At 48.0% G+C, this 24,068-nt stretch overlaps 1 protein-coding gene across 3 annotated transcripts; it reads right to left on the bottom strand.

Moving 5' to 3' along the window:
• Nucleotides 1–1,929: 1,929 nt before the first annotated feature.
• On the bottom strand, nt 1,930–23,260 carry CDCA4 (cell division cycle associated 4). Of its 3 annotated transcripts, XM_029069974.2 has the most exons (4): nt 23,184–23,260; nt 23,112–23,141; nt 14,016–14,104; nt 1,930–5,382 (listed from the first exon to the last, which is right to left on the bottom strand). In XM_029069974.2, exons 3-4 carry the CDS (start codon nt 14,049–14,051, stop codon nt 4,636–4,638), a joined length of 783 nt encoding a protein of 260 aa, XP_028925807.1. In that variant the 5' UTR covers nt 14,052–14,104; nt 23,112–23,141; nt 23,184–23,260; the 3' UTR covers nt 1,930–4,635. The 3 variants fall into 3 exon arrangements, with proteins under 3 accessions (XP_028925807.1, XP_039768086.1, XP_028925803.1); XM_039912152.1 differs by lacking the exons at nt 23,112–23,141; nt 23,184–23,260 and adding an exon at nt 14,351–14,773; XM_029069970.2 differs by lacking the exons at nt 23,112–23,141; nt 23,184–23,260 and adding an exon at nt 5,503–5,718.
• Between the last annotated feature and the right edge of the window lie 808 nt (nt 23,261–24,068).

The raw sequence follows: 24,068 nt of genomic DNA, 5'->3' as shown, positions 1-24,068 counted from the left end.
AAAGCCACAGCGGGTGGGAGGAAACAGGGGAAACATTTTGAGAAGCGCCGGGCAAGGAAGAGGATTACTTGCTCATCAGAGAAGCAGCGTGGCTCAGTGGAAAGAGCCCGGGCCGGGGAGTCAGAGGTCATGGGTTCAAATTCCAGCTCTGCCGCTTGGCAGCTGCGTGACTTCGGGCAAGTCCCTTCACTTCTCTGGGCCTCAGTTCCCTCAACTGTAAAATGGGGATGAAGACTGTGAGCCTCACGTGGGACAACCTGACGACCCTGTATCTACCCCAGCGCTTAGAACGGTGCTCGGCACATGGTTAGCGCTTGACAAATGTCATCATCATCAGGCAGACATCACCGGGTAAACATATCCAGTTTACTTCCCTCGCAGTCGGCTTCCTAACACTGTATCTGTCTGAATCAATATCAAAACTTTAATGTGGCTCCATTATTCATGCTCCAATGTACCAGTCCCCCCATTTTCACATTCTTCGTATGACAAAGCTTCGATTTTCAGTTCAATTTAAGACACGGCTTTCAGGAACCAACTGTAATGGGCATTTTTGGATGCGCGGATCTTGGAAGTCCAAACGATCTTTCTGGCAGTGCGGTGGTGTTGTTTTTAAGTGATGCTGATTACACGGTTTCCTCTACAAAGTGTAAACCAGAATTCCAGAGCAGAGTGTCGGAGAAGATCCTTGACTATGCATAATTATTTCTATTTATGTCGCATAATTATTTCTATTCACGTCGCATAATTATTTCTATTCACGTCTGTCTCCCCACCCCTTAGACTATAAGTTCACTCTGGGCAAGGAATACTTTTACCACCTCTGTTTTACCAAGTGCTCAATAAAAACCGACGGTCTACCCCAAAATATGGGACTATAGGCCACTGACCACACTTGGCTAGTCCCCGTGACATAAAATTAAGATAGCCTCGTCTTGGCTCCGGAAAAATCCCAAACTCACCACCAGCAAGGTTTGCAACTTTCTGAAAAGGGGCAATTTTATAATTCTCAGATATCTATGGGGCCACCCTATTGTGAGCTCGTTATGGGAAGGGACTGTCACCGTTTATTGTTGTACTGTACTTTCCCAAGTGCTTAGTACAGTGCTCTGCACATAGTAAGCGCTCAATAGCTACGAATGAATGAACTTCTTAGCTGTGGCCCCACATATAGAAGGCACTTCTCCATAACTGTAGCCTTCATTTGGGCCTAACACCCGGTGACAAAGAAATACAAAACACGGTCCAACAACCCTTTCCGAATAGACCATCCGAGATTTCAGTTGCTCTGAATTCACGGCTAACGTTACATAATAATGTTGGTATTTGTTAAGCGCTTACGATGTGCCGAGCACTGTTCTAAGCGCTGGGGTAGATACAGGGTAATCAGGTTGTCCCATGTGAGCCTCACCGTCTTAATCCCCATTTTAAATTGAGGTAAATGAGGCACAGAGTAGTTAAGTGACTTGCCCACAGTCACACAGCTGACAAGTGGCAGAGTCGGGAATCGAACCCATGACCTCTGACTCCCAAGCCCGGGCTCTTTCCACTGAGCCACGCTGCTTCATTACCTGTTCATGACGCTGCCGTTACATTGCCTGAAAGCAAATGAATAAATGCAAAATAGCCCACGAAAGCAAGATTAAGTACAAAGGGAAGACACTACTGCAATTTAAAATGACCTTGTTTACCTTAACAGGGGATATAAGTCACCTGTTCCCTAAATCGGTTTGCTTTGACCAGCGTGACAGTTCAAGAAGTAGGGAACTTATCACAAATGAGTCAGATTCCACTGCACCACCCGAAAGCTGACCGGTGAACCAAAAAGAAATTACTTTCCTGGAAGTCTGGGAAGACGAACCAATCCCGAAGGCCGGCGAGAGCAGTAGAGGTTCTGCATTTAATTACATGAAATAACTACGAAACATAGAGGTGAAAATTCCTTTATGCAACTTTACTTTAAAATCAAAGCAATATCGACAGTACCGACTTTACCAACTATGGTTAGAATTGACAGGTAAAAGTAAAAAAAAAAAAAAAAATGGTAATGAAAATTCCCTAAAAGCAAAGTATAGCTTCATTTTGACTCTAAACCCTTAGAGCCATCTTACCGAATGTACACAGGCGATGCTATCTTCCATGACACAATACATGAAAGATTACGCTCATATAAAGTAAACCATTTGTGAAGTCATGATATTCCACAAATTACAGAATGGAACTACAGACGTGGTACCGTAGTTATTTTATAGCCCCAGTCCCATACAAAAAACAAAAGAAAATGTCATTTCTCGCGAAAACGGTCTGCTTCCTCTACGCTTCGGAATTTATCAGAATATTTTCTAAAAATCTGAGATTTTTACATCCGACTCGCTAGCGCCGCGAGTCCCCTTGCCACGTCGGCTTTCCATTCTTCGCAAGGATAGTTCCCGAATTCTATTCTACGCTGAGTTAAAAAAATTACAAAAGATGCCATGCGTTTCGCTGAAGTCTGGAAGAAATTCCTCTTTGGAATCTAATACTGCATTTCTGCTGCTGGCCGGCGAGGGCTACCTCACCCCCAGTTTTAAGGCACAGGGAATCACTTTCAATGTTTCGCGTCATGACGGACCAAAACGTGTCTGGCCCAAACCGGACGTACATTCAACTGCCTCAGTCGTATGATGCAGAGGGACCCAGGGACCGAATATACTCGTTCTGATTTTGTTCAACCATGCCTAGTTCGCACACCCATTTCTTTAAAGTCCTCAAATGAAAACACGCATACATGCGTACACTAGTCGAACACTTTGAGTACAAGGAATTGGAGTTAATCTTGGAGAATAATGCTAACGATAATAAATAATGGCATTTGTTAAGCACGTGCTACGTGCCAGATACCGTGCTGGGCGCCGGGATAGATACGAGGTTGTCGGATAGAGTCCCCGTCCCATATGGGGCTCTCACGGTGTAAGGGAGAGGGAGAACGGGGATTTCATTTCACAGATGAGGAAACTCGAGGCCCAGAGAAGTTCAGTGACTTGCCCCAGGTCACCCGGCGGGCAAGTGGCAGAGCTGGGATTCGAACCCGGGTACTCGGGCTCTCGGGCCCGTTGATCTCCCAACAGAGCTCGGACGCAAGTGGAGAGAGGGGAACGTGCTAAGAGAAACAGCCGAGGAAACGGTCCCTTATTGTGCTTAAATCAAACTGTTCGAAGACAAGCCACCATCTCAGTGGTCTGCATTCTATTTCTCAAACCTCTTCAGCCACCGTCACTCCATCTCCTAGGCGACTTGGTTATTTCCAACATCTGATGAGAGGCTATTAGCCCAATGGGACCGGTTTATCTCTAGCATGTAATTTCATTTTAAAAATAAAATTACAGCACATTTATACTAACCCTTTCCAAAAATGCTCCTATAAATCAGATCTGGTGGATAAGTACACTCTACAACGAATGTGTAACTCCTCCGTTAGATGCCGACACCAGCCGAAGCAAAAATCACCACCTTTTTTTTTTAGAGGAAGATCGGCTATAAGGACAACCTTGACAGGACTGAAGGACACTAATTTAGACAAGATATATCAGAACATTCTGTTGGAGGGATCTCGAGGCCCCCCCACAATAACACTTTATGTAAATTAGTGCAAGATCATTTTCCCCCATATAAACAAATATCTGACCGTAGACTTAAAGGATAAACAATTCACTTGATGACATTTACATATAAATATACATAAATAAAACCCTACATAATTTATATCTGATGTTAACAAAAACATGGCTTTAACAGAAGCGATTGCATCTACTACGATCAATTTCTCCAATAATGCTCAAGTATAAAAAGCATACCTACGCAATGCCCAACTTTATAATTAAGCACTACTCTATAAAATGTAATAACACGAAACAGCGCCGACATTTTAAAGTATATAGTTGTATATTTTCAGTTTATACTCTTTACTGAGCTACTTTTCGCAGCTCACTGTAAAAAAACCCCCAAAAACATTCCCTTCTTCAAAATCTTAAAAAAAGAAACGCCTCAGCTGCAAATATTTACGTTATAAAAATTACTAAAGTAGCAGTTGGCGTTCATAGGAAAAATAGACTTTTAGGAAAATAGCTGGAAAAATCTAACACACTGATAAAAGTATAAAATGTTTTAAAAATATATTTTAAAGACGAAATATTGCCGAGAAACATAGGGAACTGACAAACGAAAATGACGGACGGTTTGTTGCTATGCTCTGGTGATTGCGGCTGAAATAGAGGGATGGAGAGAAGGGTGGAGAAGGGGGTGTGGGGTGATGTTCCGGGGATTCTGGAGGTGAGCCCAGAAATAAGGGCTAAATGAAAACCCCTTTCCCAAGCTCTCCCTACAGGACCATTGCCTCGAGGAGCGGAACAGGGAGCACGGGTAGGTAATGAAGGAAGCCCAAACTTGGAAGATTCAAGACCCTGCAACAGACTGCTACGGTATGTACTTTCATCGCAACGTACAGAGCAAAACCGCCGCACGTCAATTGATTACCACTAGTTCGCAAAATGAAGTGCTTTATCATTTTTATGGAGATTACAAATACGTCTGGTAGCAAACTAAAGTTCCGTGTCCTCCGTCCTCTATTTCTCCGAAGGTGGGGGCCCCGAATCCGTTTCAAGACTCGACGAGGATCTCCACAATATGGTCGAGCTCGTTAAGATCGGATTTACAGTTAGAGCTGGAATTTGTAGTTGGGGGCGCAGAAAAGCTCTCCAGTACGTCACAGTGTCCCATTTTCGTGTTACTCATCATTCCCGTTAAGACAGTGTCGAGATCGTAGTAAGAATTATCGACGTCAGAGAACAAGTCTTCCGCGCAATTCTGCGTTTTGTTGTCCAAGGTCTCGAATATCTGATCTAGTGACTTCTGAAAGTTTCCTCTGTTTTCCTGAGGGCTTTCCATTTCCCACACATTGCTCGGAGGGTTTCTCGCATTTTGAACGGACGTCACCGTCGAAACTTCCGAAATGATATCGTGTGGCTGGCTGTCTTCAAAGTCTCTCGCGTAGCCTGGAACGAGTTTCCCTTCGCTTTGCTCTTTTGTCGATCGACAGAGGATATCCGTCGACACCAGGCGGTCGAGGGAAGGTTGTCCTGCATTCTGGGCGTTGATCATCTGCCAAGTCCCATCTTGGGTCATTTCTTCCTGAATCTGTCGCACGGTATTGGCTATGAGAACTGAGCGACAGAGGTTAGGTTCGACTACCATGTGGCACAGCTGAAGCTTAACCAGAGACATATCTAAAAGGGACTGCCGCTGGAGATTGTAGGAGGGAAGAGTTTTAAAACCAGCCAGGGTTCCTTCGACATCATCTTCGCCGTCCCAACATTTTCTCTTGGTTCCCCTTGCGAACATCTTGTCCTGTTGAAACCAAACGAGACGTGATTTAGCACGACTGAACAGCCAGGAAAGTTAGAGGTGGCGAAACGTGCAGTGGCTCCCATTTTTTGCAGAGTACCGCCAGAAAAAAGTGCTTCTTACCAGTTGCTTCATTCGATTCGCTTGAATGAAGGCTCGATTTTTGTGGAGGGTACGGTGCGGTGACTCTACGCCGAAGTACAATTGTTCGTATTGGACACAAATGGGCTAATTAAGAAGGGTCAATGGAAAAAATTGTAAAATCCCAGGCCTATCGCTGGGGTGTCTGGCACGCAATAGTAACTGGTTTTATTTCCCAGGGTGGCTCACATTTTGGATCTGCAAAGAGTTGAGAGTGGACCAAGGTGAGAATGAAAAAGATGTTAGGTTGAGCTCCCAGCCAAGAAACTGCTGAAGGGTTGAGGAAAGATACCTTTTTTTTTTTTTTTGCTTCCCAGTTTACCTCTAAATTAAATGAGCTTTTAAATGAGCTTACCCCTCTCATCCCCACATTCACATTTTTATAAAAATTAGTTTAGGGTGGGATTTTTATATTGGCAAACCTAAAAGTCACTCTTCCAGGCTAGTTGGCTGAAACAAAAAAAGGAGTTTTAGGTACAGAAATGTTTTTATATAGAACAGACCAGGCCAAAAATTTCAGACTTCCACAAATGATTGGTGATTGGCAAAATTATTTCTTGATGGGTAAAACACAAAACAAATTTTCAATACCTAAATCCTATCATTTCCCAGAGGTGCAGAGAAATCCCAGTTGACTTCTTTTAAAAAAAAAAAAGCATATAAAGCCAATAGTTTTCTTAAATGAATGATAGTTAATGTCTTTCCAGCAGGTCTGAAGATGTCTTTTCATTCTTTATTCCCATTAGGGTGCAGCTCAGTGGAAAGAGCCTGGGTTTGGGAGTCAGATATCATGGGTTCGAATCCCGGCTCTGCCACTTGGCAGCTGTGTGACTGTGGGCAAGTCACTTCACTTCTCTGGGCCTCAGTGACCTCATCTGGAAAATGGGGATGAAGACTGTGAGCCTCACGTGAGACAACCTGATTCCCCTGTCTACCCCAGCGCTTAGAACGGTGCTCTGCACATAGTAAGCGCTTAACAAATACCAACATTATTAGAGTGCAAACTCTCTGTGGGCAGGTTATGTGCCACTTCATTATTCTGTACTTTCGGACTGTACATTACAAGTGCTTAGTACAGTGCTCTGCACATAGTAAGCGCTCAATAAATACTACTGAATGAATACATGTGTGTACATAGACACACACATATACAACATGGCTCAGTGGAAAGAGCATGGGCTGAAAGAGCCCGGGTTGGGAAGTCTGAGGTCATGGGTTCAAATGCCGCCTCCACCACTTGTCAGCTGTGTGACTTTGGGCAAGTCACTTCACTCCTCTGGGCCTCATACTACTGAATGAATGAATGCCTACTACAGTGCACCACACCAAGTGAGTGTTCAATACATGCTTACTACCATTACCGAAATAAAAGGCTAAATGAAAACCCATTTCAACTTTCCCCTAAAGGGCCACGGCCTTGAGAAGAAGCATGGAGTTTTGTTTTACAAGTACTAGATACATTAATTTTTTTTTTAATGTAGATCAGTACAAAGGAGTTTTCTATTAAAGCCTTTACAGTTTAAAAGATTTGGCCAGACCAAATGTACACTGAGATTTTAAGACTTATCCACAGGCTATAATGTTTAACTACTTTTAACAATACAATGTGGTGAAGTTAATAGCATTATCTCACATCACTGCTTGCTTAAATTACCCAAGGCAAATTCCCTTAGTGATTTAATGAGATCAAAAGAAAATTGTTTAAACCTGCTTACTTCTTGGGCACAATGCACTGCTACTGTCGGGTCCTCATTAGGCTCTTCCTTCCTTATCAGAGCTGCTTGCTCAAACTACATGCTTTCCATCTCTATCCAGAAATCAAATAAAATGTGAACTATACCAGATTCAGGGGCGGGAAGGTGAATACGCCGAGGACAAGAAGTCTATAACGGTTACTAGAGGACAAGTCCAGGATGTCACAAGGAATATTTCTAGCCCATTAAGGTTGGATGTCAGTGAGAGTAAGCCTCACAATATTCCTTCAGAGCATTCTCCCTACTGCTTCATCTTTGCCACATTCACAACCACTCGTCACGCTTTTATAAAATCTGATTTACACACGCCACTATCTGAGCACTTGCATTTGTTAAACTATTTTATGCCCGTCTCCCCTGTTGGACCCTACACTCCTTGTAGGCGGTTTGGGGGGAGGGTCACGTTTTATACCTCTCTTGTACTGTCCCACATGCTTGGTGCAAAGCTTTGCATACAAGAGACACTCTATCCTTTCACCAATGTTCTGAGACTGAATCCTGGGTCGGAAGGACCCAGTAATGGCCTTGCTCGGTTTCATGGCCATTATTGCATCAGCCTCCTCTCTGATCTTCCATCTTTCTGTCTCTTCCCGCTCCAGTCTTTTCTTCATTCCGCTGCCTGGATCATCTTCCTACAGAAACGCTTGGGGCAGGTCACTCTCCTCCCCAAAAACCTCCAGTGGTTGCCTATCAACCTCCACATGAAACAAAAACTCCTCATTCTTGGCTTCAAGGCTCTCCATCACCTTGCCCCCTCCTACCTCGTCTCCCTTCTCTCTACTGCCCACCCCGCACGCTCCGCTCCTCTGCCGCCCACCTCCTCACTGTCCCCCATTCATGCCTATTCCACCGTCAACCCCTGGTCCATGTCCTAGTGCCGTCCTGGAATGCCCTCCCTCCTCACCTCCGCCAAACTAACTCTCTTCCCTCTTCAAAGCCCTACTGAGACTGAGAAATCCCTTTCCCTCTGCCCCTCCTCTCCTCCCCATTCCCCTATTCCCTCCCTCTGCTCTACCCCTTCCCCTCCCCACAGCACTTGTGTATATTTGTATATATTCTTTATTTCTCTATTTTATTAATGACGTGTATATATCTATGATTCTATTTATCTTGACGATTCTGATGCCTGACTACTTGTTTTGTTTGTTGTCTGTCTCCCCCTTCTAGACTGTGTGCCCACAGTTGGGCAGGGATTGTCTCTACCTGTTGCCCAATTGCACATTCCAAGTGCTTAATACAGTGCTCTGCACACAGTAAGCGCTTAGTAAATATGATCAGATGAATGTATGAATTATTGCTACATCACCAAAAACATGTTCCTGTCCTGAATAATACAAATATGACTCATGAATGAAAATAACACTTTTTCAAAAGCTGAACTTATGATTAGCACAACTACACTGAATTTAAGATTCATTCATTCAATCGTACTTATTGAGCGCTTACTGTGTGCAGAGCACTATACTAAGCGCTTGGGAGAGTACAATGTAACAATAAACAGACACATTCCCTGCCCACGAGCTTACAGTCTAGAGGAATACGAAAGATATGGAAGTTGCATAGATGGTCCCGTACTGAAAACAAAGAATTAGCTAATTTTGTCACACTTATAACTATGTTCTTGAATGAACAGGATGTTGCAGGAGAAACCTTGATGAACTCAAGGTCAGAGAGGTGCTGGCAAAAAAAAGGAAAACCACAGCACTAGCAAAGACCTTTCAACTCTCTCGATAGGCAAGCTATAATTTTTATCCATCCGATGAATTCTGAAAACCTTCCAGGGGAAGCCCAGTTTATCCATTAAAGGTTCTCAAGCAGGAGAATCTACGTGATCCATGAGAACTTCAACACTTTCTCAGGAGGCAACTCGAGCTAGAAACATCAAAGTCTAACTGTATTCAGCAACTATTCGATATTCTAAATGTCGTCCAATTGAGTTATCCCTAAATTCAAGTAATACATTCAGTTTTGCCATGACGGGTTTCAAGTCAGGGTTTAGCGATTTAGTGATTAAGAAACGGTCTTCCGACGACACAAGCCATCGGTGGTCCGCATCCTGCATTAGGCAAGGAATGCCGTGCGTACGTGGACCCCGTAAAGAGAGAAGCAATGGGGCCTATTCAAAAGGAGCCCCTGGGCCTAGTTCCCACTATTTCTGCTAGACTGCTCTGTGACCTTGGGCAAGTCATTTCACTTCCCTGAACTTCAGTTTCCTCATTTGTAAAATGGAGTTCAAATAGCAGTTCTCCCAGTCTGAGGCTTGCGTGCGACAGTAAACTAACCCATTTCAATTTGAAGACATCTACTTCTGCACTTAGCACGTGCAAAGTACTAAGCAAAATGGTACCCTAATTATTCTTAAGAACAGGTGGGCACCATGGAACAATTTTTCCTTAGTTCAGGGTTTTGCAAATTCACAACCACCATGTTATAGAACTAAGCAGCGTGGCTCAGTGGGAAGAAGATGGGCTTGGGAGTGGGAGGTCATGGGTTCTCATCCTGGCTCCGCCACCTGTCTGCTGGGTGACCTTGGGCAAGCCCACTTAACTTCTCTGTGTCTCAGTCACCTCAACTGTAAAATGGGGATGAAGACTGTGAGCCCCATGTGGGACAAACTGATTATCTTGTATCTACCGGTGTTTGGAACAGTGCTTGGCACATAGTAAGCACTTAAATGCCATCATTATCATTATTATTATTATTATTATTATTAAATGTATCACAGATGGTGGTGGTGGTGAGTTGGGATTTATGAATATGGTGTAAAAGGTGAATGAGGTAGGGTCTAGAAAAACCTCTAGGCATGTTCACCCAAGAGGACTTTCTAGATTTCAGGCTCATCATTTCTTATAATTCAGAGAAATGCTTTAAATAAAATAAAGTCCTTGTCTGCAAAAACAGGGACAATCCTCCTACCTCACGATTGCTGCAATACTGCAAATTCCCACTATCCGAAACTCATTTGTCAATTCTTTCAATAGGAAATAAAGGTGGAGAAATATGGTTCAGAATATAATTGGGAGTAGACTGCAAAATTTAAAAAAATGATGATTCAAGAAAACTGACATGCTAATCACCACTGAGAAAAAGGAATCAGTTTGCAATTGCTTAAAGTCAGTTACTAATAATAGTGAATTTTTTAAAGCTACAATTGGTTCCAAAGGGGAAACCAATCTTGATCTGGTAATAGATCGGACTCGATCTGGTCATCCTATTTGAAACACTACTCCTGGCAGAGCAGCATCTTGCTATGGTAACTGTGGGTTCTATGAAAATTACACTCAGAAACGTTGCATTGTCACAGGAATATCGTGGAAATGTGCATCATTTGTGGTGAAACGGGATTTAGTTTGCAACTCATTGATACACCTTGCAAATAATTTTCCTTTTAGCTTTTTTTTTTTAAACAAAAGGATACAATAACTCAATCATACTATGATTGTATGCTGGAATTTCTATTATTGGTCTGCTACATCTTAAAAGTCATCAAAAAGTTTATCATTGGTACGGTTCCTCCCCACGCCAAGATTCTTACCTCTGACCTATAAATACACAGAATAATCAGATGGACGGAAAACAGTCCTTCAGAGAATATTCAACAAAAGCAATACAATACAGTCAGTCCCCAAACTGAGACAAAAAATAATTCTCATTTGTGACAATGGTTGCTGTAGAAAGAAAATGTATCCATTTTTAAATTTATATTCCCTCAATCTTGTTGGTCTCTCTACCTCTCAGTCACAAAAGCTACAGTTTGAAAGCAATACGGTACTTAACAGTTATTAACATAAGGAAAAAAACTATCCGGCTGAGTAATTGACAGTGTTGCTGTCAATTTTTTATGCTGCCACGTACCGAATCACTGGGTAGGGTTTTTTTAAAAACATTTTGATAGGTGTACCAGTCCATCATATTTCTGCTAAGTCGTAAAACCTACTGAGTAGTCGACCCACAAACTGACTGATGGAAAACTTCAGCTACTAAGCCTTTATTTACCAAAGTGAACTCAAATTCTCATTCTACAAGCACATTAAATCTCTGCAGGTTTCCTCTACACAGTGGCAATTACCTGAATAATCACTTAGATGGGGAAAGGAAAAGGAAGTGGACATATCTGGTCTAAATTACCCAAATAGCAGCAGTTAAGACCTAAGGAATTACTTTTTAAAGAACCCCGGAGACGGACAGGATATAAAACCCTTGCTTTTACTTTAATGCTCACATGCAATACTCTGTCAGTGCTTTTGCACTTAAAGGTTCTTTAAAACCTGGTATTGATAGGAAGGGAGAGGTCAAGGTGGGGAATCACAGCACTGGTTAAAATTTCAGATTGGATTGGTCCAAACAGATTTAGAGAATTATTTTTGTTGGTGTAAAATTTTCTCCCTAAATTCCCGCAAAAGGCACTGCAAAAGACTGGACTGAAGAGTAAATGTTGCTTCTCTAATTTGTTCTACACAAACCACAGTAAAGAATGTGTCTTATAGTATGAAATAGGCAACATATTAGTTCATTATGCTTACAGGCCTCTCAAAAATGAAATAAGAGTAATTCTTAACGATTTCCAGCATTATATCTGAAAATTTGGTTCCTGGGCTTTGACTTCAACGAATCAAAGCACAAATGCTTGTGTTGGCTGTCTTCAATTCAAATTTCTGCACATAGTAAGCGCTCAATAAATACTATTGAATGAATTTTAACGCTACTCTCACAGGGCCCTGACTAAATGACTTCTGGACTCAGCATGGAGGTACAGAGACCATTCCAACTGGTCCCCAAAGAAGACAAACATGGTTCCTCAATTTCCTGGGTGAAGTAGAGGCAACCATATAGGACATTTAAAAAAATCAGGTTCTAAAAGCCTTTGTAAACATTCCCTAGGAAAAACAGGATTTTGAAATTATTTGTACTTGAGAGTTGTTTTAAGAGAGGGTATATAATTGTAGTCGTATTTGATTAAAAACTCCTCCTTCCTTTTGTACATGGCCGGGCATTTTGGAAATGCTGACTTAGAGAGGATCTTATTTTCTTCTAAGCCTGGAGAATGGAAATCTACCCTATTTTAATGGACATTAATTTCAGCAATAAAAGAATCCTATGCCAGAGCTGTAAGGACCCTTAAGAGATCAACCTCCTCCCGCCTACGAACAGGCAAGCAAATTGACTCGACCAGACAAAACAGATTTTCTCTTAAAGATTCCCAAGATGGAGAATGGACGCACATCATATCCCGGGCTTGACTACCGCAATCTTCTCGGTGACCTCGCTGCCTCCGCTCTCTCCTCTCGCATAATCCATACTTCAACCTGCTGCCTAAGATCATTTCTTCCTAATGCATTGTTCTGCACGCATCACCCCACTCCTTAAAAACCTCCAACGGCTGCCAAGAAACCCCGGTGTATCAATTTTAAAGTACTCCAGCTGCTCTTTCCTATTTATTGCCTCTTCTCCCCCTAGACCTTAGCTCACAGGCTACATTCATCTCACGCTAATCTACTCCTCAAGCTTTATTCTCATCTCTTCTGCCGCCGGCCTCTTGCTCACCCCTTCCCCCTTCGCATCCTTCGGAACACCGTTCTCCGCATCTTCAAAACCCCCCGGAAATCAGATCTCCTCCAGGGGGGTCCACGGTTCATTTCTAATCTTCCCACTTGATATCCTCAACGGCCACTTCGGCACTTCCACTCCACCTAAGCACTAAGGGGCTCACGCCCTCCCACGACACATTACGTACAGATCTTTACACGATTTCATCTTTTGGCTATAATTTGTACTTCTCTGCCTCATGCTAGGCTGTAAGGTCCTTAGAGGGCACGGCTCATGTTTACTAATTTTATTGGACTCTCCCAAACCCCTTAATCATGCTCAGGAGTCACTCAAATACTACTGATTGATGGCACAAACTTGACGGGGCAGGAGATCAATTCTCAGAAAAACCATCTCTTATGAGACTTAACATCTTATTTTCTAAGTGCATGCAGTTTCTTTTACCAATCCCCATTAAAAAAAATTCTCCGCCACACCCGAGTTCTAATACTACCGATGGATGGCACAGACTTGACGGGGCAGGGGATCAATCCTCAGAAAAAACATCTCTTATGAGACTTAAAATCTCATTTTCTAAGTGCATGCAGTTTTTACCAATCCCCATTAAAAAAAGTTCTCTGCTACACCTGAGCTCTATCTAATTTCACACCCTCTCCTGCTGCCCATGAACCAAGGGACTACTCCTCGGACCAATCTGTCTTAGAGAAGCGGCACGGCGTAGTGGCCAGAGCACGGGCCTGGCAGGCAGAAGGTCACGGGTTCTAATCCTGGCTCGTCCGCTGGGTGACTCTGGGCCAGTCACTTCACCGCGTCAGTCACCTCATCTGTAAAATGGGGATCGAGACCGTGACCGCCCCCGGGGGACAGGGACCGTGTCCAACCCGATCCGTTTGGAGCCATCCCAGCGCTTAGTACAGTGCCTGGCACCCAGCAAGCGCTTAACAAAAACGTGATTCTTATTTGTGCCCACCATCGCTGCCAGCCGTCAATGTGAGATTACTCCCAATTGGGCTGGGCCTCTATACTAGAAGGGTGAACTTGTTTCTTCTTTGTGGTTGCTTGTTCTGTGCATGACGGCTTCTAGGAAATTCACGGTTAAGCCCTCTTCTGGTTAATTTCCGATTCGCCGTCCCTCTTCCTACTCACTGCGACTGTAGGGGTGGGAGGAGACCAGCGAAAACAAAGTTTACTTACCAACAAATGTTTGGGAGAATCCTCCTCTTCCCACATCCTACTCCCCTCCCTCTCGTCAGTCTCCGTCGGACCGGTCGGCTCAAACTGGACTGAAAGGGAAGTAGGTAGAGCACTGGGTTTTTAAACCACTGACGGTGGAATCTTTTCGCTTCCTACACACACGATACTAACAGTTGCAAATTCATCTGCCGCGGGAGGGGGAGAGCCATTCCACAAAGTTCAAGTAGTTTTCCTCTTAAAAGACACAGAAACCCCCTCCCCCGCCCCCCCGCACACAAACACACCCACACACCGGAAAAACCCGTAACTTTAAAAAACTCGAACCGAACACTCACCGTGTCAGCCGAAACCAAGCCACAAGGAGGCATGCCCTTTACTAAAGCGCTCCACGGTTGCCCACTGCTCTCCATAAAGTAAGATGTGTCACCGGTTACACCATTTTTGGAGGGAAGCTACATTAAGAAGCACAGTTCGTCCTGGGTGATTGGGCTAAACGGTACTAAGAGGAATTTCGAGCTTTCCAGGGCAAACATCCACTACCCACTCCTCACTCTGCAAGGAACGCAAATTAAGAATGAAACCGCAGCAGTATAATATCACGATGAATAATTAAAGCCGTCAGGTCCTAACCTGGGCAAGGCCGGTTGCACGGGCCAATAAAATGGAGGGTTCCAGTTTAGGAGTATCACTGGCTACCGTCGGTTTCCATTAACGGGGACGGTCACTGACGGTGTGTAAAAAGGCTCTGATTCAAGAAGCAGTCTCTTGACTTTGGCTCAAAATCTGATGAAGACGACCGCATTGGAAACATTAGCGATAGTTCATCTGCTCAGTACAGAACTCTGCTTTTTCAAAGGCATCTTAAAACTAATGATAATGAAGGTATTTGTTAAGCGTTTACCCTGTGCCAAGCACCGTTCTAAGCGCCGGGGTAGATACGAGGTCATCGGGTGGTCCCACGTGGGGCTCACAGTCTAAATCCCCATTTTACAGATGAGGTCACCGAGGCACAGAGAAGTGAAGTGGCTTGCCCAAGGTCACACAGCAGACCCTGATTCTATTTATTGCTCTTGATTCTATTTATTGTTATTGTTTTTGTCTGTCCCTCTCCCCCGACTGGACCGTCAAAGGGCAGGGATTGTCTCTGTTACCGATCTGTCCATTCCAAGCGCTTAGTACAGTGCTCTGCACTTAGTAAGAGCTCAATAAATACTATTGAATGAATGAACGAAAGTGGCCGAACCGGGATGAGAACCCACGTCCTCTGACTCCGAAGCCCGGGCTCATTCCACTAAGTCACGCTGCTTCTCCGGCACTTTACCCTGTGTCCCCGCTACCCCAGTGAACTCATTTTGAAATGACAATGCCATTGCTATTATCCATCGTATTTATTGAACGCAATAAATTTAATGAACGCGGTTTATTTACTGAACGCAGAGCACTGTGCTACGTGCTTGAGAACATATAACGACGCTCTTAAATCACCTAGAAATGCTAGGATATCTTGCACTGCCCCATTTAAGGAGGAAGAGAATACAGTGGGCTCCAACAACATAAAGAGATCCTCCCGCAGCCTGTCACCTTGCTGTGTCAACCGGCTCTTATGTTGCCTCCCCTGGGCGCTCAGTAATAATGTGGGTATTTGTTAAGCGCTTACTGTGTGCACAGCACTGTTCTAAGCGCTGGGGGAGATACAGGGTCATCAGGTTGTACCACGTGAGGCTCACAGTTAATCCCCACTTTACAGATGAGGTATCTGAGGCCCAGAGAAGTGAAGTGACTTGCCCACAGTCACACAGCTGACAAATGGCAGAGGTGGGATTCGAACCCCTGACCTCTGACTCCCCAGCCCGGTCTCTTTCCACTGAACCACGCTGCCTCTCAGTACAGTGCTCTGCATGCAGTAAGTGCTCAATAATTGATTGATTGACGCAACCCAGCGGACGCAGGCGGCTCCCCGTGATCATCATCATAATAATAATGATAATGTTGGTATTTGTTAAGCGCTTACTATGTGCCGAGCACTGTTCTAAGCGCTGGGGTAGAATCAGGATGTCCCACGTGGGGCTCACAGTCTTCATCCCCATTTTACAGACGAGGTACCTGAGGCCCAGAGAAGCGAAGTGACTTGCCCACGGTCACACAGCTGACAAGTGGCAGAGCTGGGATTCGAACCCATGACCTCTGACTCCAAAGCCCATGCTCTTTCCACTGAGCCACGCTGCTTCTCTAAGTGATCAGCGAGCGGACCCGGTGCTCATCTTTTAGAGGTTCACACCGGGGGTAACATTTCCTTCTAGAGAATAAAGGAGTTTTAGCGGGGGGTGATGGGGGGCTTTCCTCCGTATCCCGGGACCGTCAGCCTCCCTCCTCCCGCTAGGATTTTCTCCCTCGGACACCACCCCCCCAAATCCCACACTGCCCTAACGTCATTCCGGGTCGGGAGGGAACCCGGGTGAGCCTCCCCCACCAAATTCCCACCCCGGGCCCTAGGGATCTGGGGGAATGTCGCCAGCGGCGAGCCCGGGGTTGGATGGAGTTACGACGGTCATGGAAGACGGGAATTTCCACTACTGGAAGTCCGTTCTCCTCCTCCACCGTGGGGAAGCGTGGTGTCCCGCCCCGGGGGAGAGAAGGTCAGACGCTTTTCAGGGTCCCTCGGACGCGGCCCGAGCGCTCAGGGCAGTGTTCTGCAGGCGGTAGGCGCTCGATAAATAATAACAATGGCATTTACTAAGCGCTTACAACGTGCCAAGCGCCGTACTAAGCATTGGAAAATAATGATGGCGTCTGTGACGCGCTTACCACAGTGCCAGGCACCGCAGCGATGAGGTGGATACAAGCGAATCGGGTTGGACGCATCCCTGTCCCACGTGGGACACGGTCTCAATCCCCATTTGACAGATGAGGGAACTGAGGCACAGAGAAGTACGGTGACTTGCCCACGGTCGCACAGAAAAGTGGCGGAGCCGGAATTAGAACCCATGACCTTCTGACTTCTAGGCCCATGCTCTAGGCACTACACCATGATTTAAGCGCCGAAGAGAAGCAGCGCGGCTCAGTGGAAAGAGCCCGGGCTGGGGAGGCAGAGGTCACGGGTTCGAATCCCGGCCCGGCCACTTGTCAGCTGCGTGACCTTGAGCAAGTCACTTCACTTCTCCGCGCCTCAGTTCCCTCATCCGGAAAATGGGGATGAAGACTGTGAGCCCCACGTGAGACAACCTGATTACCTTGTATCTATCCCAGCGCTTAGAACAGTGCTTGGCACATAGTAAGCGCTTCACAAATACCATCACTATTATTATTATGTGCCAAGCCCTGTTTTAAGCGCTGGGGTGGACCCAGGGTGATCGGGTTGTCCAACGTGAGGCTCACAGTCTTCAGCCCCATTTTACAGAGGAGGGAACTGAGGCCCCGAGAAGTGAAAGGACCTGGCCACGGTCACCCAGCAGACCAGGGGCGGAGCCGGGATCAGAACCCATGTCCTCCGCCTCCCAGGTACCTGCTGCCGAACTGTACTTTCCAAGCACTTAGTACAGTGCCGTGCACCTAATGGGCGCTCAATAAATACGACTGAATGAATGGAATGAAGTTCTGGCCACTAGGCCCCATGCTGCTCGACTGTGAGCCTTTTGTTGGGCAGGAATCGTCTCTATCTGTGGCCGTATTGTACTTTCCAAGCGCTCAGCACAGTGCTCTGCACCCAGTCGGCGTTCAATAAATAGGACTGGATGAATGCTCTGGCCACTAGGCTACAAGCTGCTCCTCGAAGACTGGATGAGGGGAAGAGGAGGGAAAGTTGTTGTCTGCCTCCCCCCTTCTTGACTGTGGGCCTGTCGTTGGGCAGGAATCGTCTCTATCTGTGGCCGAATTGTACTTTCCAAGCGCTCAGCACAGTGCTCTGCACCCAGTCGGCGCTCAATAAATAGGACTGGATGAATGCTCTGGCCACTAGGAAGCTGCTCCTCGAAGACTGGATGAGGGGAAGAGGAGGGAAAGTTGTTGTCTGCCTCCCCCCTTCTTGACTGTGGACCTGTCGTTGGGCAAGGATCGGCTCTATCTGCGGCCCAATTGTACTCTCCAAGCGCTCAGCACAGTGCTCTGCACCCAGTCGGCGCTCAATAAATAGGACTGGATGAATGCTCTGGCCACCCGGCCACATGCTGCTCCTCGACGACTGAAAGAGGGGAAGAGGAGGGAGAGCTGTTGCCTGTTTCCCCCCTTCTAGGCTGTGAGCCCGTTATTGGCCAGGGATCGTCTCTCTCTGTGGCCCAACTGTACTCTCCAAGCGCTCAGCACAGTGCTCTGCACCCAGGCGGCGCTCAATCATTGAATGAATGAATGTTTTGTTGTCTGCCTCCCCCTCCCAGACTGTGAGCCCGCTGTTGGGCCAGGATTGTCTCTCTCTGTGGCCGAACCGTCCATTCCAAGCGCTCAGTACAGTGCTCTGCACCCACTAAGCGCTCAATAATCGAACCAATGAATGTCTTGCAGTCTGTCTCGCCCCTTCTCGACTGTGAGCCCGCGGGAATGTCTCCGTTTGTCCATTCCAGGCGCTCAGTACAATGCTCCGCACCCAGTCAGCGCTCGGTAAGTAGGACTGGATGAATGAGGAGCCACGGGAGGATTCATTCATTCAGTGATACTTATTGAGTGCTTAATATGTGCAGAGCCCTGCACTAAGCGCTGGAAGATGAGGAGGGAAGGATTCATTCATTCGGTCGTATTTACTGAGCGCTTACTATGCGCGGAGCCCTGCGCTAAGCGCCGCAGGATGAGGAGGGAAGGATTCGTTCATCTGGTCGTATTTATTGAGCGCTTACTATGTGCGGAGCCCTGCGCTAAGCGCTGCAGGATGAGGAGGGAAGGATTCGTTCATTCGGTCGTATTTATTGAGCGCTTACTTTCATTCATTCATTCATTCATTCAATAGTATTTATTGAGCGCTTACTATGTGCAGAGCACTGTACTAAGCGCTTGGGATGAACAAGTCAGCAACAGATAGAGGCGGTCCCTGCCCTTTGACGGGCTTACGGTCTAATCGGGGGAGACGGACGGACGAGAACGATGGCGCTGCAGGATAAGGAGGGAAGGATTCATTCATTCGGTCGTATTTATTGAGCGCTTACTATGTGCGGAGCCCTGCGCTAAGCGCTGGAGGATGAGGAGGGTAGAAGCCTCCCACCTCTTTGGGGTGTGGGGGGTGGTGTCCCCTCGCCCTCCCACCCCGTTTTGGTGGCCTCGGTGTCCCGCCCCCGTCCTGGGGGGTTCCGCAGGGTCCGGCCGTTGGCCACACACAATAATAATGTTGGTATTTGTTAAGCGCTTACTATGTGCAGAGCACTGTTCTAAGCGCCGGGGTAGATACGGGGTCATCAGGTGGCCCCACGTGAGGCTCCCAGTCTTCCTCCCCATTTTACAGACGAGGTCACTGAGGCCCAGAGAAGGGAAGCGACTTGCCCACAGTCCCACAGCTGCCAGGTGGCTGAGCCGGGATTCGAACCCATGATCTCTGACTCCCAAGCCCGGGCTCTTTCCACTGAGCCACGCTGCCCCAGGGCCGACCCCCGACCCTGCCTTCCGTGTGACCTGGGGCAAGTCGTTTCCCTTCCCCAGGCCTCAGTCCCCCCATCTGTCAAAGGGGGAGGGGGAGTGCTGGGCACAGAGTAAGCGCTCAACAGAAGCAGCGTGGCTCAGTGGTAAGAGGCCGGGCTTGAGAGTCAGAGGTGGTGGGTGCTAATCCCGCCGCGCCGCTTGCCGGCTGGGTGACTTGGGGCAAGTCGCTTGATTTCTCTGGGCCTCAGTGACCTCCTCTGTAAAAGGGGGATGAAGGCTGTGAGCCCCACGTGGGACAACCTGATCACCTCGTATCCCCCCCACAGCGCTTAGAACAGCGCTTGGCACATAGTGAGCGCTAACAAACACCCACATTATTATTAAGTCGCTTGACTTCTCTGGGCCTCAGTTCCCTCCTCTGTAAAAGGGGGATGAAGACTGTGAGCTCCACGGGGGACAACCTGACGCCTGTCCAGCGACTTAATGGGGGTATTTGCTAAGCGCTTACTATGTGCCGAGCACTGTTCTAAGCGCTGGGGGAGACACAGGGGAATCAGGTTGTCCCCACGTGGGGCTCACCGTCTCCATCCCCATTTTCCAGATGAGGGAACTGAGGCGCCGAGAAGTTAAGTGACTCGCCCAAAGTCACACAGCTGACAAATGGCCGAGCCGGGATTTGAACCCATGACCTCTGACTCCAAAGCCCGGGCTCTTTCCACTGAGCCGCGCTGCTTCGCTTGACTTCTCGGTGCCTCAGTTCCCTCCTCTGGAAAATGGGGATGAAGACCAGGAGCTCCCAAGGGGCACAACCCGATGCCCTCACTTTCCCCCCCCCCAACAGTCTTTAGAACAACGCTTGGCACATAGTAAGCGCTTAAGAAATGCCACCATTAAGTCGCTGGACTTCTCTGGGTCTCAGTGGCCTCCCTCGTACCCCCCCCCCACCAGCGCTTAGAACAGTGCTTGGCACATAGTAAACGCATAAGAAATACCACCATTAAGTCCCTCGACTTCTCTGGGCCTCAGTGGCCTCCTCTGTCAAATGGGGATGAAGACTGGGAGCCCCACGTGGGACAACCTGATTCCCCTGTGTCTACCCCAGCGCTTAGAACAGTGCTCGGCACATAGTAAGCGCTTAACAAATACCTTCAATATTATTATTAGGCTGCTTGACTTCCCTGGGCCTCAGTGGCCTCCTCTGTCAAATGGGGATGAAGACTGTGAGCCCCGCACGGGACACCCTGATGACCCTATATCTCCCCCAGCGCTTAGAACAGTGCTTGGCACATAGTAAGCGCTTAACAAATACCCCCATTAAGTCGCTTGACTTCTCTGGGCCTCAGTTCCCTCATCTGCAAAATGGGGAGGAAGCCTGTGAGCCCCAGGTGGGACAGCCTGATGCCCTCGTCTCCCCCCCAGCGCTTGGCACATAGTAAGCGCTTAAGAAATACCCCAATTATTATTAAGTCGCCTGATTTCTCTGAGCCTCAGTGGCCTCCTCTGTAAAATGGGGATGAAGACCATGAGCCCCGCATGGACAACCTCATCGCCTTGTATCCGCCCCAGCGCTTAGAACCGCGCTTGGCACCTAATAAGCGCTTAAGAAATACCCCCATTACTATTATTAAGTCGCTTGACTTCTCTGGGCCTCAGTGGCCTCCTCTGTAAAATGGGGATGAAGACCGTGAGTTCCAAGGGGGACAACTTGATGCCCTCGTACCCCCCCCCCCACCCCTTCAGTGCTTAGAACATTGCTTGGAACATAGTAAGCACCTATGAAATACCCTCATTATTATTATGTCGCTTGATTTCTCTGGGCCTCAGTGATCTCCTCTGCAAAATGGGGATGAAGACCGTGAACCCCGCATGGACCACCTCATCACCTCGTATCCCCCCAGCGCTTAGAACAACGCTTGGCACATAGTAAGAGCTTAAGAAATGCCAATATTATTATTAAGTGGTCTGATTTCTCTGTGCCTCAGTGATCTCCTCTGCCAAATGGGGATGAAGACCGTGAGCCCCGCTTGGACCACCTGATGCCCCCGTACCCCACCCCTGTGCTTAGAACAGCGCTTGGCACATAGTAAGCGCTTAAGAAATGCCAATATTATTATTAAGTCTGTTTGATTTCTCTGGGCCTCAGTGGCCTCCTCTGCAAAATGGGGATGAAGATCGTGAACCCCGCATGGACAACCTCATCACCTCGTATCCCCCCACCCCTCCAGCGCTGAGAACAGCGCTTGGCACATAGTAAGTGCTTAAGAAATACCCCCATTACTATTAAGTCGCTTGACTTCTCTGGGCCTCAGTTCTCTCCTCTGCAAAATGGGGATGAAGACCGTGAGCCGCGCGTGGACCACCTGATGCCCCCGTACCCCCCGCCCCCCAGGGCTTAGAACAGCGCTTAGCACACAGTAGGGCCTCAGTGATCTCCTCTGCAAGATGGGGATGAAGACCGTGAACGCCGCATGGACAACCTGACCACCTCGTATCCCCCCAGCGCTTAGCACATAGTAAGCGCTTACCAAATGCCAATATTATTATTAAGTCGCTTGACTTCTCTGGGCCTCAGTGATCTCCTCTGCCAAATGGGGATGAAGACCGTGAGCCCCGCATGGACCACCCGATGCCCCCGGACCCCCCAGCGCTTAGAGCAGCGCTTGGCACATAGTAGGCGCTTAAGAAATACCCCCATTACTATTAAGTCGCTTGACTTCTCTGGGCCTCAGTGATCTCCTCTGCCAAATGGGGATGAAGACCGTGAGCCCCGCATGGACCACCCGATGCCCCCGGACCCCCCAGCGCTTAGAGCAGCGCTTGGCACATAGTAGGCGCTTACCAAATACCAATATTATTATTAAGTGGTCTGATTTCTCTGTGCCTCAGTTCTCTCCTCTGCCAAATGGGGATGAAGACCGTGAGCCCCGCATGGACCACCCGATGCCCCCGGACCCCCCCCCCCCCCAGCGCTTAGAGCAGCGCCTGGCACATAGTAAGCGCTCCAACAGTGGCACCCCTCCGAAGTGTCCGACCCTCCGCGGGCCTCGGGGCCCAGCGTGGCTCGGCGGCAAGAGCCCGGGCTTTGGAGTCCGAGGTCATGGGTTCGAATCCCGCTTGTCAGCTGTGGGACGGTGGGCGAGTCACTTCCCTTCTCGGTGCCTCCTCTGCCAAATGGGGAGGAAGACTGTGAGCCTCCCGTGGGACCAGCCGGTGACCCTGGCTCTCCCCCAGCGCTTAGAACAGGGGTCGGCACCGAGGAAGCGCTTCACAAATACCAACATCATCATCTCGGGGGAGGGAGTCCGGGAGCTCCCACGTGGGGCCGCCTCGGGTCGGGCCGCAGCGCTTAGGACAGGGCGGGGCACACGGCGCGGGGGGGGGGAGGGGGGGAGGGTCACCGAGGTCAGCGTGGTGGGGAGGAGGCGCGGGGGCCATTTTGAAGGGAAGGACCGGTCTCCCGCCTCTTCCTCCTCCTCCTCCTCCTCCTCCTCCTCCTCCTCCTCCTCCTCCCCCGCCCGGCCTCGACCAGGGGACACTCACTTCTTCTTCCTCTTCTTCTTCTTCCTCCTCTTCCTCCTCCTCCTCCTCCTCCTCCTCCTCCTCCTCCTCCTGCTGCTGCTGCTGCTGCAGCTGCTCCCGCTCGTGTGTCTCGCGCCGGGTCGGGGTCGGAGCGCGCGGGCCGGGCCGGGTCGGGGGCGGGGCCGCCCCGCTGATTGACAGCCGCCGCCCTTCGGCGCCCACAAAGGGTAACCATGGCACCGCCCCGCGCCGCCGCCGCCGCCTCCCATTGGCCCGGGGACCCGGGGGCGGGGAGAGGGACCGCCAATGGCCGCCGGCGCGCGGGGAGGGACGGGGGGGGGAGGGGAAGGGTGCGCGCGCTCGCTCCGACGCTCGCTCGCTCACTCAGTGATTCAGTCAGCACAACTCAGTCAGTCATTCAATCAGTCATTCATTCAGTCAGTCAGTCGGTCATTTATTCATTCAATCAGTCAGTCAGTCATGTATTCATTCGGTCAGTCATTCATTCAGTCACCCGGTCAGTCATTTATTCATTCGGTCACTTATTCATTCAGTCAGCCACTCAGTCATTCATGCAATCAGTCATTCATTCATTCAGTCAGTCGGTCATTTATTCATTCAATCAGTCAGTCATTCAGTCAGTCATGTATTCATTCGGTCAGTCATTCATTCAGTCACCCGGTCAGTCATTTATTCATTCGGTCACTTATTCATTCAGTCAGCCACTCAGTCATTCATGCAATCAGTCATTCATTCATTCAGTCAGTCGGTCATTTATTCATTCAATCAGTCAGTCATTCAGTCAGTCATGTATTCATTCGGTCAGTCATTCATTCAGTCACCCGGTCAGTCATTTATTCATTCAGTCACTTATTCATTCAGTCAGCCACTCAGTCATTCATGCAATCAGTCATTTATTCAGTCAGTCAGTCATTTATTCATTCAATCAGTCAGTCATTCAGTCAGTCATTTATTCAT

This window comes from Ornithorhynchus anatinus, chromosome 1 (assembly GCF_004115215.2).
Source record: "Ornithorhynchus anatinus isolate Pmale09 chromosome 1, mOrnAna1.pri.v4, whole genome shotgun sequence".
NCBI classification, from domain to species: domain Eukaryota; kingdom Metazoa; phylum Chordata; class Mammalia; order Monotremata; family Ornithorhynchidae; genus Ornithorhynchus; species Ornithorhynchus anatinus.
This window is presented reverse-complemented; position numbering and strand designations above follow the sequence as displayed.

Excerpts from the sequence above, each read along its gene's own strand:
- CDCA4 (XM_029069974.2), bottom strand. The coding sequence starts at position 14,051 with ATGTGGGAAGAGGAGGATTCTCCCAAACATTTGTTG. Across the intron at positions 5,383-14,015 it reads ATTCTCCCAAACATTTGTTG|GACAAGATGTTCGCAAGGGG; the intron begins GTAAGTAAACTT and ends TGGTTTCAACAG.